This window comes from Schistocerca nitens, chromosome 5 (genome assembly GCF_023898315.1).
Source record: "Schistocerca nitens isolate TAMUIC-IGC-003100 chromosome 5, iqSchNite1.1, whole genome shotgun sequence".
Lineage (NCBI taxonomy): Eukaryota > Metazoa > Arthropoda > Insecta > Orthoptera > Acrididae > Schistocerca > Schistocerca nitens.
In genome coordinates, this window is record NC_064618.1 from 246839340 (window position 1) to 246853171 (window position 13832).

The 13832-nt window shown below is 43.6% G+C and overlaps 1 protein-coding gene across 7 annotated transcripts in view; it reads left to right on the forward strand.

The window, feature by feature from the left end:
- LOC126260848 (interaptin) overlaps positions 1–13832 on the forward strand; it is a 212946-nt gene that overhangs the window by 85974 nt on the left and 113140 nt on the right. Inside the window, exon 1 of one of the 7 annotated variants that reach the window (XM_049958254.1) lies at positions 12724–12779. The exons of 5 other annotated variants lie outside the window; for them this stretch is intronic. In XM_049958254.1, coding sequence (XP_049814211.1) covers positions 12729–12779 — 51 coding nt within the window. In that variant the 5' untranslated portion in view covers positions 12724–12728. Of the gene's footprint in view, positions 1–12723; positions 12780–13276; positions 13396–13832 lie in introns of those variants that run through there. One more of the 7 variants, XM_049958255.1, reaches the window with a different exon arrangement.

Below are 13832 nucleotides of genomic sequence, written 5' to 3' on the forward strand. Positions count from 1 at the left end.
TACTGTATGATTAAATGATGATGGTGTCCTCTTGGGTAAAATATTCCGGAGGTAAAATAGTCCCCCATTCGGATCTCCGGGCGGGGACTACTCAAGAGGACGTCGTTATCAGGAGAAAGAAAACTGGCGTTCTACGGATCGGAGCGTGGAATGTCGGATCCCTTAATCGGGCAGGTAGGTTAGAAAATTTAAAAAGGGAAATGGATAGGTTAAAATTAGATATAGTGGGAATTAGTGAAGTTCGGTGGCAGGAGGTTAAGACTTTTGGTCAGGTGAATACAGGGTTATAAATACAAAATCAAATAGAGGTAATGCAGGAGTAGGTTTAATAATGAATAAAAAAATAGGAGTGTGGGTTAGCTACTACAAACAGCATAGTGAACGCATTATTGCGGCCAAGATAGACACAAAGCCCATGCCTACTACAGTAGTACAAGTTTATATGCCAACTAGCTCTGCAGATGATGAAGAAATTGATGAAATGTATGACGAGATAAAAGAAATTATTCAGGTAGTGAAGGGAGACGAAAATTTAATAGTCATGGGTGACTGGAATTCGTCAGTAGGAAAAGGGAGAGAAGGAAACATAGTAGGTGAATATGGATTGGGGGGAAGAAATGAAAGAGGAAGCCGCCTTGTAGAATTTTGCACAGAGCATGACTTAATCATAGCTAACACTTGGTTCCAGAATCATAAAAGAAGGTTGTATACCTGGAAGAATCCTGGAGATACTAAAAGGTATCAGATAGATTATATAATGGTAAGACAGAGATTTAGGAACCAGGTTTTAAATTGTAAGACATTTCCAGGGGCAGATGTGGACTCTGACCACAATCTATTGGTTGTGAACTGCAGATTGAAACTGAAGAAATTGCAAAAAGTTGGGAATTTAAGGAGATGGGACCTGGATAAACTGAAAGAACGAGAGGTTGTAGAGAGTTTCAGGGAGAACATAAGGGAAGAATTGACAGGAATGGGGGAAAGAAATACAGTAGAAGAAGAATGGGTAGCTCTGAGGGATGAAGTAGTGAAGGCAGCAGACGATCGAGTAGGTAAAAAGACGAGGGCTAATAGAAATCCTTGGGTAACAGAAGAAATATTGAATTTAATTGATGAAAGGAGAAAATATAAAAATGCAGTAAATGAAGCAGGCAAAAAGGAATACAAACGTCTCAAAAATGAGATTGACAGGAAGTGCAAAATGGCTAAGCAGGGATGGCTAGAGGACAAATGTAAGGATGTAGAGGCTTGTCTCACTAGGGGTAAGATAGATACTGCCTACAGGAAAATTAAAGAGACCTTTGGAGAACAGAGAACCACTTGTATGAATATCAAGAGCTCATATGGCAATCCAGTTCTAAGCAAAGAAGGGAAGGCAGAAAGGTGGAAGGAGTATATAGAGGGTTTATACAAGGGCGATGTACTTGAGGACAATATTATGGAAATGGAAGAGGATGTAGATGAAGACGAAATAGGAGATAAGATACTGCGTGAAGAGCTTGACAGAGCACTGAAAGACCTAAGTCGAAACAAGGCCCCGGGAGTAGACAACATTCCATTAGAACTACTGACAGCCTTGGGAGAGCAAGTCATGACAAAACTCTACCATCTGGTGAGCAAGATGTATGAGACAGGCGAAATACCCTCAGACTTCAAGAAGAATATAATAATTCCAATCCCAAAGAAAGCAGGTGTTGACAGATGTGAAAATTACCGAACTATCAGTTTAATAAGTCATGGCTGCAAAATACTAACGCGAATTCTTTACAGACGAATGGAAAAACTGGTAGAAGCGGACCTCGGGGAAGATCAGTTTGGATTCCGTAGAAATATTGGAACATGTGAGGCAATACTAACCTTACGACTTATCTTAGAAGAAAGATTAAGAAAAGGCAAACCTACGTTTCTAGCATTTGTAAACTTAGAGAAAGCTTTTGACAATGTTAACTGGAATACTCTCTTTCAAATTCTGAAGGTGGCAGGGGTCAAAAGAGTCGAGGGGCATGAAAGGGAAGCAGTGGTTGGGAAAGGAGTGAGACAGGGTTGTAGCCTCTCCCCGATGTTATTCAATCTGTATATTGAGCAAGGAGTAAAGGAAACAAAAGAAAAATTCAGAGTAGGTATTAAAATTCATGGAGAAGAAGTAAAAACTTTGAGGTTCGCCGATGACATTGTAATTCTGTCAGAGACAGCAAATGACTTGGAAGAGCAGTTGAACGGAATGGACAGTGTCTTGAAAGGAGGATATAAGATGAACATCAACAAAAGCAAAACGAGGATAATGGAATGTAGTCAAATTAAATCGGGTGATGCTGAGGGAATTAAATTAGAAATGAGACACTTAGAGTAGTAAAGGAGTTTTGCTATTTAGGGAGTAAAATAACTGATGATGGTCGAAGTAGAGAGGATATAAAATGTAGACTGGCAATGGCAAGGAAATCGTTTCTAAAGAAAAGAAATTTGTTAACACTGAGTATTGATTTAAGTGTCAGGAAGTCGTTTCTGAAAGTATATGTATGGAGTGTAGCCATGTATGGAAGTGAAGCATGAACGATAACCCGTTTGGACAAGAAGAGAATAGAAGCTTTCGAAATGTGGTGCTACAGAAGAATGCTGAAGGTAAGGTGGGTAGATCACATAACTAATGAGGAGGTATTGAATGGGATTGGGGAGAAGAGAAGTTTGTGGCACAACCTGACTAGAAGAAGGGATCGGTTGGTAGGACATGTTTTGGGGCATCAAGGGCTCACAAATTTAGCATTGGTGGGCAGCGTGGAGGGTAAAAATCGTAGAGGGAGACCAAGAGATGAATACACTAAGCAGATTCAGAAGGATGGAGGTTGCAGTAGGTACTGGGAGATGAAGAAGCTTGCACAGGATAGAGTAACATGGAGAGCTACATAAAACCAGTCTCAGGACTGAAGACCACAACAACAACATGAGGTGTACTGGATTTTTCCCATAGGTTACACATCGTTTAATAACGTGACACTGGACATTAAAATGGTTTCCTAACGTGTGTCCCAGGAAATCCTTTTTTGCCATTCAACAAAATGCATAGGCAAAAATAGATGGCCGTGCACTGTGGCCAGTAGCCAGTGTCGGATTTCCCCGAGTCCACTATGCCAATGTTCGTCTTTCACCTGGGCTGAAGCACCAATGTCAAAGCAATTTGCCCATGGTAGTGGATTCTCTGACATCATTACCTAACTTATACTTGCCAGCCAGGGCCCGAAATGTTCGTCGATTGTTACGAATAGTGCTAAACCTCTCAGTATAGCTTTGCTCACAGCTATCTCAACCAAGAGTTGGCTCCTTTCGAATCTCAAGAGTGTAGGTTCAACACCATCAGTTTGCCTGCTGTTCACTAGCCAATAGTTAATCTCATGTGGCAATTAGTACACCCCTTTAGAGGTTTCCAATTCACTCAAGATTTGTTGTTGCAACAGTGCATATGTACATGAAAAGATTACATTTCAAGAGCAATAGCACAAGTAGTTCTGAGGTAGCACGTATCTACCCACTTTGAAACACCCATATTAGTATGTGGTGTAGCCTCCACGGGCGGCAATGCAGGCTCTGACTCTGTCATCCAGTCGATCGTACAGATGGAAAATAAGGTCCGGGGATATGTAATGCCACGTCTGCTTCACCTGGTCACGTAGATCTGTAAAAGATGTTGGTTGACGAGTCGCACGGGTCACTTCTTGTCCCATACGTTCTCAGTTTGGAGACAAGTCCGGAGATCGAACTGGGCAAGGAAGTTGCTGCACGTCTCGCAGAGGATGTTGAATTGGGATAACATTATCCTATTGGAACAACAAATCACCTTCCTGGTGCAAGAAGGCAAAAGAACGAGTCTAACAACATTTTGCACGTACCAAACGCCGGTTGGCGTCCCCTCCAGAATCACCAAAGTTGAACGAATGTAGTAGCTTATCGCAACCCAGATCGTAAGACATGAGGAGTAGTCAATGTGTCTTGCACGAGATAGCGCACATCACGGCTATGTCGTAAGCGCAAACAACCATCATTTGGGTACAGGCAGAATCTGCTTTCATCGCTGAAGATCACAGCACACCATTCCGTTTACCAAATGACCTTCTGACGGCATCAGTCGAGCCGTGCACACTTGTTGCCTCGGATGTTAAGGAATCCAGTTAATTTTGGCCCGCTGCATACGATTCTGTCATTGCACACGGAAACGGTTGTGGGTGGTAGGTTACTTTCGGGGCCTGAAGATCGCACCACGTAATGTCGAAGCCGGTAGCTTGTGTAAAAAGAATAAACTACGTTAGATTCAAATACGGCCGCTGGTTTTGTTATTGTTACAGTACTACGTGTCCGGCTGCAGTCCCACTTTCCTCTATGGATTACCAGCGTTCCTGAACACGTGCCCCATAAATGTTTTGTTGTCAAAGTACACGTTTTAATGTTTAAGAGTTCATGTTCACGTATCTTGCCCTTGAAGTTACTAATCTGTGCACCATAGTTTTTTGCCGTAGTGGGACGAATGTTGTGTTCCTTAAGTACACTAATAACTTCGTTACAGATAACATACGTTTGTTATCTTTCTATATAACGAGAATTGTACGGCCCACGTTTTATTGAAGATACGGCATCCACTATTTAATCTTCCCTCCATCTGAGTTTCAGCACACGTATTCGAAAAAAGAAAACTTTAAACAACACAGCAAACACTGCCAGCAAGTTACAGTCAGCTGCAGGCATATAGTTTGCATCTGTGAAGAGTTGACTGACAAGAATCGCGTGCTACTGTAAAAAAACTTTCGCTCGAGCGCTGTCAGGAGTAGGCCTAAATACCCTCGCAGACATCGTTTTTGGTGTAGGCTGGCAAGCCCCCGAATTTTAACCCCGGTGTTTGCTTAATATTTTCATTTTGTCAATATGTTCACTTTTATTCCTTTGTTTAATTACTTCAATAATTCACATTTTTAATTACTTCATTAATTACATTACTTTTTATGTAATTTAATTCCTGGACCTTCAGATGACAATGAAACTATAAAACTACTTTGGAAACTGACTTGAGTGAGGATGTTACTCCTGAGGCACCTGCACGTAACAGTAATGCACTCAGTGCTGGAACATCAACTTTAACGAGAGGAAATCTAAGTAAGCCTTATATTTGTGTACTTCTCTGTTTACTCCGACGTGGTTTTTGTAAAGACTTTTGAGTGATACTATTTGTTTGCAGAATATGTAATCGATAGCCTGCTGAGAACAATTTTGAAGAACTGACAGATGGTAAACCGAGATGTCCTTCATAGTTTTTCTTAGAGCACCTCGATAATTTTTTTGGCAAAACAGTTCAGGCCAGATTAATTTATATCATTGCCAGAGAACACTAAAATTTTTTTGACACAAATAGTAATGAAATTTTGACCTTTATTGGCATTGAGATATTGATGGGCAGGCCGAAATTGCCCCAGGAAAGAATATGCGACTTCATGTTCCACATTTGTCATCAACAATGACGGAGAGACAGACATTACGAATTGAGGAATAATGTCCATTTTCTGAACATTTGGAGGTCATGACGCAAGTGACTAAACTCTAGAAGGTTAGACTTGTAATTGATGCTTTTAGAAGCAAATACGACAGTGTATCCAGGTCTCGACACCTATCACTGGACGAGCAGATGATATCATTCAATGTGTAATATGCGGACATATGTCCCTTCTAAGCCCCCGAATCCACTTGGCCTGAAAATTTTTATTTTGGCGCCTTCAGGTGGGCTTGTTCTTGATTCCACCATTTTCAATGCAAAAGAAATTATTCCTGAAAGCAATAAAAAATAACATGGCATAGGAGTTGGTACACTCACACTTGTCTGATACTGTTCCCAAGGATTATAAACATGTAATTTATAGTGACAGATTTTTAGCAGTTCCAAATCTGTTCAGTTTTTATCAGAAAGGAATATATTTCTGACAGGAACTGTGATGACAAAAATGATAAAAGAAGTCGCTTCGAAATTGAAGAAAGATCAGGATCTACAATAGGCACAATGAGATAAGTACTCAAGGGATGACGAGAAAATTTGTGTCCTAAAATGGAAGGACAATAAATCCGGTATTTTGTTATCTTCATGCTTAGGAAATTAAGCAGAGGGTACACGCAAACGAGGGCCCATTTCAAAAACAGTGAAGGTTAGTGTCACACAGCAAGCTATTGTCAAAATCTCTAAGCAATATGAATGGCATTGACCTTTGTGATAGATTAATGGCATGCTCCACGTCCAATATCAGTGGACTGTCAGACTGTTCAATCATTTCACTGATTTAGCAATAAATACCTCATAAATTATGTATAAAAGACGTTCTGTAAATAAGGAATCCCAAAACAAAAATGAATGCCTCTCATAAGAATTAATTTGGGCAATGACGCTAAATGCTTGAAAAATTTTAGACACGCACATACTGTCCAAAGAATTTTTGAGTGTGGAACAGGAAGTTTTGATGAACCAAACCACAAAACGAAGAGGAACTGTGCCAAAGCCAACTAGAGAAAGCAAATACGATAGGGTTGACCACCTTACCAAATAAACAGAGTAGTTTTGCCTCAATATGTCAGTTACTAGGATGCAAGTAACATACTGAAATAATTTGGAAAAAAGTGCAAAATGTGTCTCCAAAAGCAATTGTTTTGCCAAAATCCACAAAAATGAGAATTCATGCGTACATTTGTCATTGCAAATAAAGATATTACAACGATTTTTTTCGTATTTTAAGACGCAATGTACACATAGGTGTTCATTCAGTTATTCAAATACTGTTGTTGTGGTCTTCAGTCCTGAGACTGGCTTGATGCAGCTCTCTATGCTACTCTATCCTGTGCAAGCTTCATCATCTCCCAGTACCTACTGCAACCTACATCCTTCTGAATCTGTTTAGTGCATTCATCTCTTGGTCTCCCTCTACGATTTTTACCCTCCACGCTGCCCACCAATACTAAATTGGTGATCCCTTGATGCCTCAGAACATGTCCTACTAACCGGTCCCTCCTTTTTGTCAAGTTGTGCCACATACTCCTCTTCTCCCCAATCCTATTCAATACCTCCTCATTAGTTACGTGATCTACCCACCTTTATCTTCAGCATTCTTCTGTAGCACCACATTTCGAAAGCTTCTATTCTCTTCTTGTCCAAACTATTTATCATCCACGTTTCACTTCCATACATGGCCACACTCCATACGAATACTTTCAGAAACGTTTTCCTGACACTTAAATCAATACTCGATGTTAACAAATTTCTCTTCTTCAGAAACGCTTTCCTTGCCATTGCCAGTCTACATTTTATATCCTCTCTACTTCGACCATCATCAGTTATTTTGCTCCCCAAATAGCAAAACTCCTTTACTGTATAATATAAAATTTGAAAAATTGTGTTTTTGTGTTACTTCGAGATCAGTTGCACAAAAAAAGAAATGAAACATTTTTCCTACTCTTTAGTTTACTATCGGTACCGAAGGGGGTAAACGACTTTTTTTTTAATGTGGTGTGCTGGCGTGCGTTTAGGGTTCCTTTTATAAAAGGAAATCTATCGAGGGAGGCTAGCTCAATGTGCGATCACCATCATACCAGAATTGTCACTACTTCAATATAGACATTTTTGTTTACATTTAGCGCTATAACTGGAATTTTAGTATTATACAGATTTGCCATGTTTTTACACATTTATTTATTAGTAACATACTTGTGATGCTCCTGAAAATGTGTTGAAAAATAGCAAGACATTGTATTAAAGAGTAAATATTGTAGGATTAATTTACGTCTTGTATTGATATATATTTACAAGTGCTAGAAGATGAGGGAGTGTGCTGCCAATCAATCCTTTGAATGTGTAAGGGGCGTTCAAAAAGAAAAGAGCCGAAGGCAAAATTACAGAAACCAGTACTTGTATATTAGAAGTACTGACCCTGGTTGTTGAGACACTTGTCCCACTTTGACACAAGGCGGCAGTCTCGTAAAATTCTTGGGGCTGTATGTTAACCAGTTCCGCACGTACAGCAGGGCATCGTCGTCCGAGGTGAATCGTTTGCCCTTATGCTGAAGTTCTTCTTTGACCAAGATGGCCCTCTTCAGATTCACTTGGTGCAGTGAATGCCCAGTGTTAAACGCAAACATTGACCACCCTTTGCCAAGCGGTCAAATCAGAACGAGTAGGCAGTCTCACCCATGGGGTCGTTCTGCTCCATGACAATGCAAAGCCTTATACGACCAACACAGTCGCGGCACTCCTGCAGAAATTCAAATGGAGGTTCTCGGCCACCCACCATAGAGTCCGGACCTCTCTCCCTGTGATTCGGCCATTTCTGGTTCCCTTAAAAAGGCTCTGAGGAGCAAACGATTCACCTCGGACGACGACGTCCAGCTTTACGTGCGGAACTGGTTAACGTCACAGCCCCGGAAATTTTATGAGACATCCATTCACCACCTTTTGTCACAGTGGGACAAGTGTCTCAATAGCGAAGGTCAATACTTTCTAACATACGAGTACTGGTTTCGGTAATTATGCCTCCGCTTCGATTCTTTTTGAACGCCCGTGCCTTGGCCCGTCGTCTTATTGCACGGCGTAAGCAGGAGTGCTGGGAGAGGTATGTCTCATCCCTGGGCTCCCGTGTCTCCCCCTCGCTCGTGTGGTTCCGGATCCGGCGGATTTATGGCTACCAGACCCCTATGTGTGTCCCTGGGATCTCCTTGGACGGCGCTGTCTGCACGGACGCTGCCGCCATTGCTGAACACCTTGCTGCGCACTTTGATAAGAGCTCTGCGACTGCAACTGATCCCCCCGCCTTTCGCTCTCTCAAGGAGCGAGCCGAGCAGACGCCGTTATCATTCCACACGCGTCGTTCTGAAAAATACAATGCTCCTTTCAGCGAGAGGGAATTCCTCGCTGCCCTCGCCGATTGCCCTGATACAGCACTAGGACCAGACTGCATCCACGCGCAGATGCTGAAGCATCTCTCCAGGGACTGCCAGAGATACATCCTCACCATCTTTAACTGCATTTGGAGAGAGGGCGCGTTCCCGTCGCAATGGCGAGAGGGTCTTATTGTCCCCATCTTGAAGCCCGGTTCGGACCCACTGGCGGTGGACAGCTATCGTCCCATTACCCTCACCAACGTTTTGTGCAAAGTGCTCGAACGTATGGTGGGGCGGCGTTTGTGTTGGGTCCTTGAGCCGCGCGGTCTCCTCGCTCCATCCCAGGGTGGTTTCCGTCGGGGCCGGTCTGCTGCGGACAATTTGGCGCGGCTGGAATCTGCTATCCGTACGGCCTTTGCCCGACGTCAGCATCTCGTTGCTGTATTTTTTTATCTGCGGAAGGCGTATGACACCACATGGAGGCATCACATCCTTGCTACGTTGCATGAGTGGGGTCTTCGTGGTCGGCTCCCGGCTTTTCTTCAAACCTTTCTGTTGCGCCGCTCTTTCCGGGTGCAAGTCGGTGCCGCCTCTAGTTCATCTTATACACAGGAAAATGGGGTCCCGCAGGGCTCGGTGTTGAGCGTCTCCTTATTTCTAGTGGTCGTTAATGGCCTGGCTGCAGCCGTGGGGTCGTCGGTGTCTCCTTCTTTGTATGCCGACGACTTCTGCATCTCATTTAGCTCCACGACTATGGGAGTCGCCGAACGCAGGCTGCAAGTAGCCGTTCGCAAGGCAGCATCATGGACTCTGACTCATGGTTTTCAGTTCTCTGCAGCCAAAACTCGAGTTACGCACTTCTGCAGGCGTCGGACGGTCCACCCTCATCCTGAACTTTACCTCGACGGCCACCTGCTTGAATTGGTGGACACTTGCCGCTTCTTAGGACTCGTCTTTGATGCCCGGCTCACATGGGTTCCTCATATTACTCAGCTGAAGCACAAGTGCTGGCGGCACCTCAACGCCCTCCGCTGCCTGAGCCACACAACTTGGGGTGCGGATCGCTGCACGCTGTTGCGATTATACAGGGCCCTTGTGCAGTCCAGGCTTGATTACGGGAGCCTGGCCTATGGGTCTGCATCACCCTCAGTGTTGACGTTGTTAGACCCCATACACCACTGTGGTGTTCGGCTTGCAACTGTCGCTTTTCGTACGAGCCCCGTGGATAGTCTACTGGTGAAGGCCGGGGTTCCCCCGCTGCGGATTCGCCGCCATCGTGAAGGCCGGGGTTCCCCCGCTGCGGATTCGCCGCCATCGACTGCTTGCCGACTATGCTGTCCACGTGCATTGCTCGCCGGGCCATTCCAATCGTCGCCTGCTTTTCCCTGCCATGGTTCTCTATCTACCCGAAAACCGACCTAGGTTTGGGCTTTCCATAGCTGTCCGCGTCCAGTCCCTGCTGTCGGAACTGGGGTCATTCCCTCTTCTGCCTCCCTTCCGGGTCCATGTACCTACGCCTCCCTGGTGTTTGCCCCGTCCGTCCGTCTGGACTTGGCACAGGGACCCAAGGACTCGGTTCCGCCTGTGGCCCTCCGTCGCCGTTTTCTTGCGCTCCTCGCCTCATTTTCGGGCTGTGAGACTGTCTACACTGATGGTTCCCTGGTTGATGGTCGCACTGCCTACGCTTTTGCTCACACTGCCCATGTTGAGCAGCGCTCCTTGCCGGCTGGCTGCAGTATTTTTACTGCAGAGCTGGTGGCCATATTGCGCGCTCTTGAGCATATGCGTTTCTGCTCAGGTACGTCCATCGTCATCTGCAGTGACTCCCTGAGCAGCCTCCAGGCCATCGACCGCTGCTATACCTCTTCTCCTCTGGTGTCATTCAGGAGTCTGTTTCCGCCATTACCCGTTCTGGTCGTTCGGTGGTCTTTGTTTGGACGCCAGGTCACGTTGGCATCCCGGGGAACGAACGTGTTGACAGGCTGGCCAAAGGGGCGATCGACGCCCCAGCTTTGGAGATCGGCCTCACGGCTCGCGATCAGCAGCTGGTGTTGCGACGTAAGGTGCTTGGGATGTGGACTGCTGAGTGGCGTGGCATGACATCCCCGAATAAACTGCGGGCTGTCAAGGAGACGACCGATGTGTGGCGCTCCTCCCTGCGGGCTTCTCGCAGGGACTGTCATCCTGCGCACCCTCCGGCAGTCTTTTAATCTCCCGGGCACTTTGCCTTTGGTTTTATGCGACGATGCCTCCATGGCTGATGACATTTTAAATTTTATCCGTGGTAGTCCTTTTTATGGTTCCATTTAGGGAGGTCCTGCACCTTTCCCTTTCTGAGTCTCTTGTCCTCGAGTCTCTCATATTTGGTTGGAGATTTTAGTGTGTCGTAAGATGGTTGACTCTTTCCCTTTTTTGTTCTCGCGGTCAGTCAACCAGTCTCCGGCCATCTTCTTTTCTTCTGTTTCTTACTGTCTGGTGTTCATCTGTACTCTTCTTGTCTGTAGTGTTCGTTGCCTAATTTGTGTTCTTTCAGTGCCTGGGGGGGAGTCTCCTTCCCCTTGGGGTTTAACCTGCTCCGCGAATTTATGTCTCGCCTGTTTTTGGAATGGGGGACTGATGACCTTAGCTGTTTAGCCCCCCTTAAACATCCCAACAACCACCACCACCTCCCATTCGGTGGTGTTCGAGGTCCATAGATACCCAGTGAAGACGCCATAGTTTGTTAAAACAGATTCCGCCATACGATCAAGTGATGTAAAAGACCAGTAAATAGGGATGGCTGTTCCTTCTTTTCTCATGCAATAACTAGCGGCATTTTAACTGACATTTGTCGCTGACAGGTGAATTCTCTCTTAAATTCCTCGCTTCATAGGTCGAAACCAAGTTCATTCATGATATTCAGTGCAGATTGCTAAAATGGGTATGAAATTCATATATCGTAGCTAATCCACGGTACCTTTGATTGGGATCAGTGTGTGCCGTTGATGTTAATAACCTTCAAAATTTGCACAGCTGACAGAGTCACGCCATTTGGAAGCAAAACCCTATTTTGTTCTTCACTCCAAAAGGTTTTAGTGCGGCTCTAGCTTTTTGAAAGAGATCTTACGCATTGCAGTAAGGGCAGCACAAAATGTTGGCAGTTTGAACGCTGTACAGAAACGATTACTACGGAGAAACCGAGTATCCTACAGCTCCCCATATGCTACCCAGGTCGACATTTGAAGTGATGCAAATATTCCTCCTTGGGGACGAGCTCAGTAAGAATGCGAGAAAATACCAAAGAAAATGTTACTAATCTTACGTGCACTGATAATGTTACCAATAAAAATATTGCATAGCAAAAATTAATATAGCATGATCGACGATGAGGTTTTGTCTCTTGAAAAAGTGATTTCGGTTTAGAAAGGTCGATGTTTTGGAAGCAAAATAGTCTAGCGGAAGCACAAAGGATTAGTCGCGGTGAATAGACACTAGTATGTCAAAGCGCAGAAAAACTGCAGACAAAAATTCTACGATACTGTTTGTTTTGAAGTGAACGTATTGGATGTAGAAAATAGTTTAAAAAATTAAGTCTTTCTTCATGTATTCTGTTATTGTCATTAGGAAACAAAGCATCAATAGAGTTAAATATCCCTACAGCGAGACTGATTACGAAAAATAGAAGAAATGGACTTGGGCATACCTTCCAATCGTAGGTATTCAAAGTTGTTTCAGCACCGTGCGTTTTATTTGTAGAATAATACGTTAACGCTTAGTGCTTCTTTACAATACGACGAGATATGAGTGTTTCTCTTTTTGTTTCAATGAACTTGAATTCGTGTTCCGTTCGGACTGGCCTCATGTTTATCTGTACATTCACCTATCGTCGCTTGTGGGCCCAACTAATTTTTGTAAGTTTTTAGTTTGAAGCTTTTCCTTATTAACGACTGCGGTGTGATTTAAGGCGTTAATTTCTTTCTCATTTGCTTCATAAAAAGGACTCTTGTATTATGCTCACAGGATATTACTTGCCATTTATCCTTTCCATCTATGGATGTCGAAAATATCCACGTACATTGCTCTTACTGTTAATGCATTGATAAAATAACTGCCCGCTAGACAGAAATCTGTGTCCATTCTGTGAAAAGAATTGGGGCAACTTAGTTGTGCATTGTTGAATAACCCCCCCTTTTTTTTTTAGGTGGACGGGTGCGTAATACGTTTTCTTTTGAAAATCTTCGTATTGTTTAGCATCTGTTTGACTGTCACAAATGGTGCCATCTCAGATGTTTGAATCGTAGTTATACAGTTTTAATACTGACGAATTTCAGCCTTTTCATTTCGAATTGCAGCTTTTTCAGACTTCATTTACGTCATTCATAGTAGCGCGCTTTGGCCCACGCAGTTCGTGATGATCGCGTTATATTTGGAGCGCTGCGCCACTCCGTCTTACAGACTAGCCAAATTTTGCGAACATCGCAGAGGATGGATTTCATTACTAAATTATTGCAGCGGAAATCACCGAAGGTAAAAAAAAAAAGTATGCGCCTCGTGATATTTCTGTTCATCATGATAATGTCAGTTACTCTTAACACTTTGTCGTGTGTTGTCGAAAGTGATAAACGTTGCGTCTTTCAAGTTCCATTCCGTAGATAGACGTAAATAATGGATATTAATATTTTAAGTATGTTATCCCGCGTAATAGCATACAATCGAATGACTGACCTGGGTAAATTATTACAAAAAATACTAAAGAAATTATGAATAGTTATTCACGTCACAGCGTGGTTAATGAAAGGCATTGTCATAATTTGGCTCAGTGCAGTTATCCAGAATTACAGTGTAGCATATTTGGAGTAATTACAATGCAAGTGTCAACCTGTGTAGGTGCTAAACGCTCAACAAGAATTCTCTTCAATTTCTACTTCTGTTAGAAATAACATTGTCATTATTCATTTGCGACA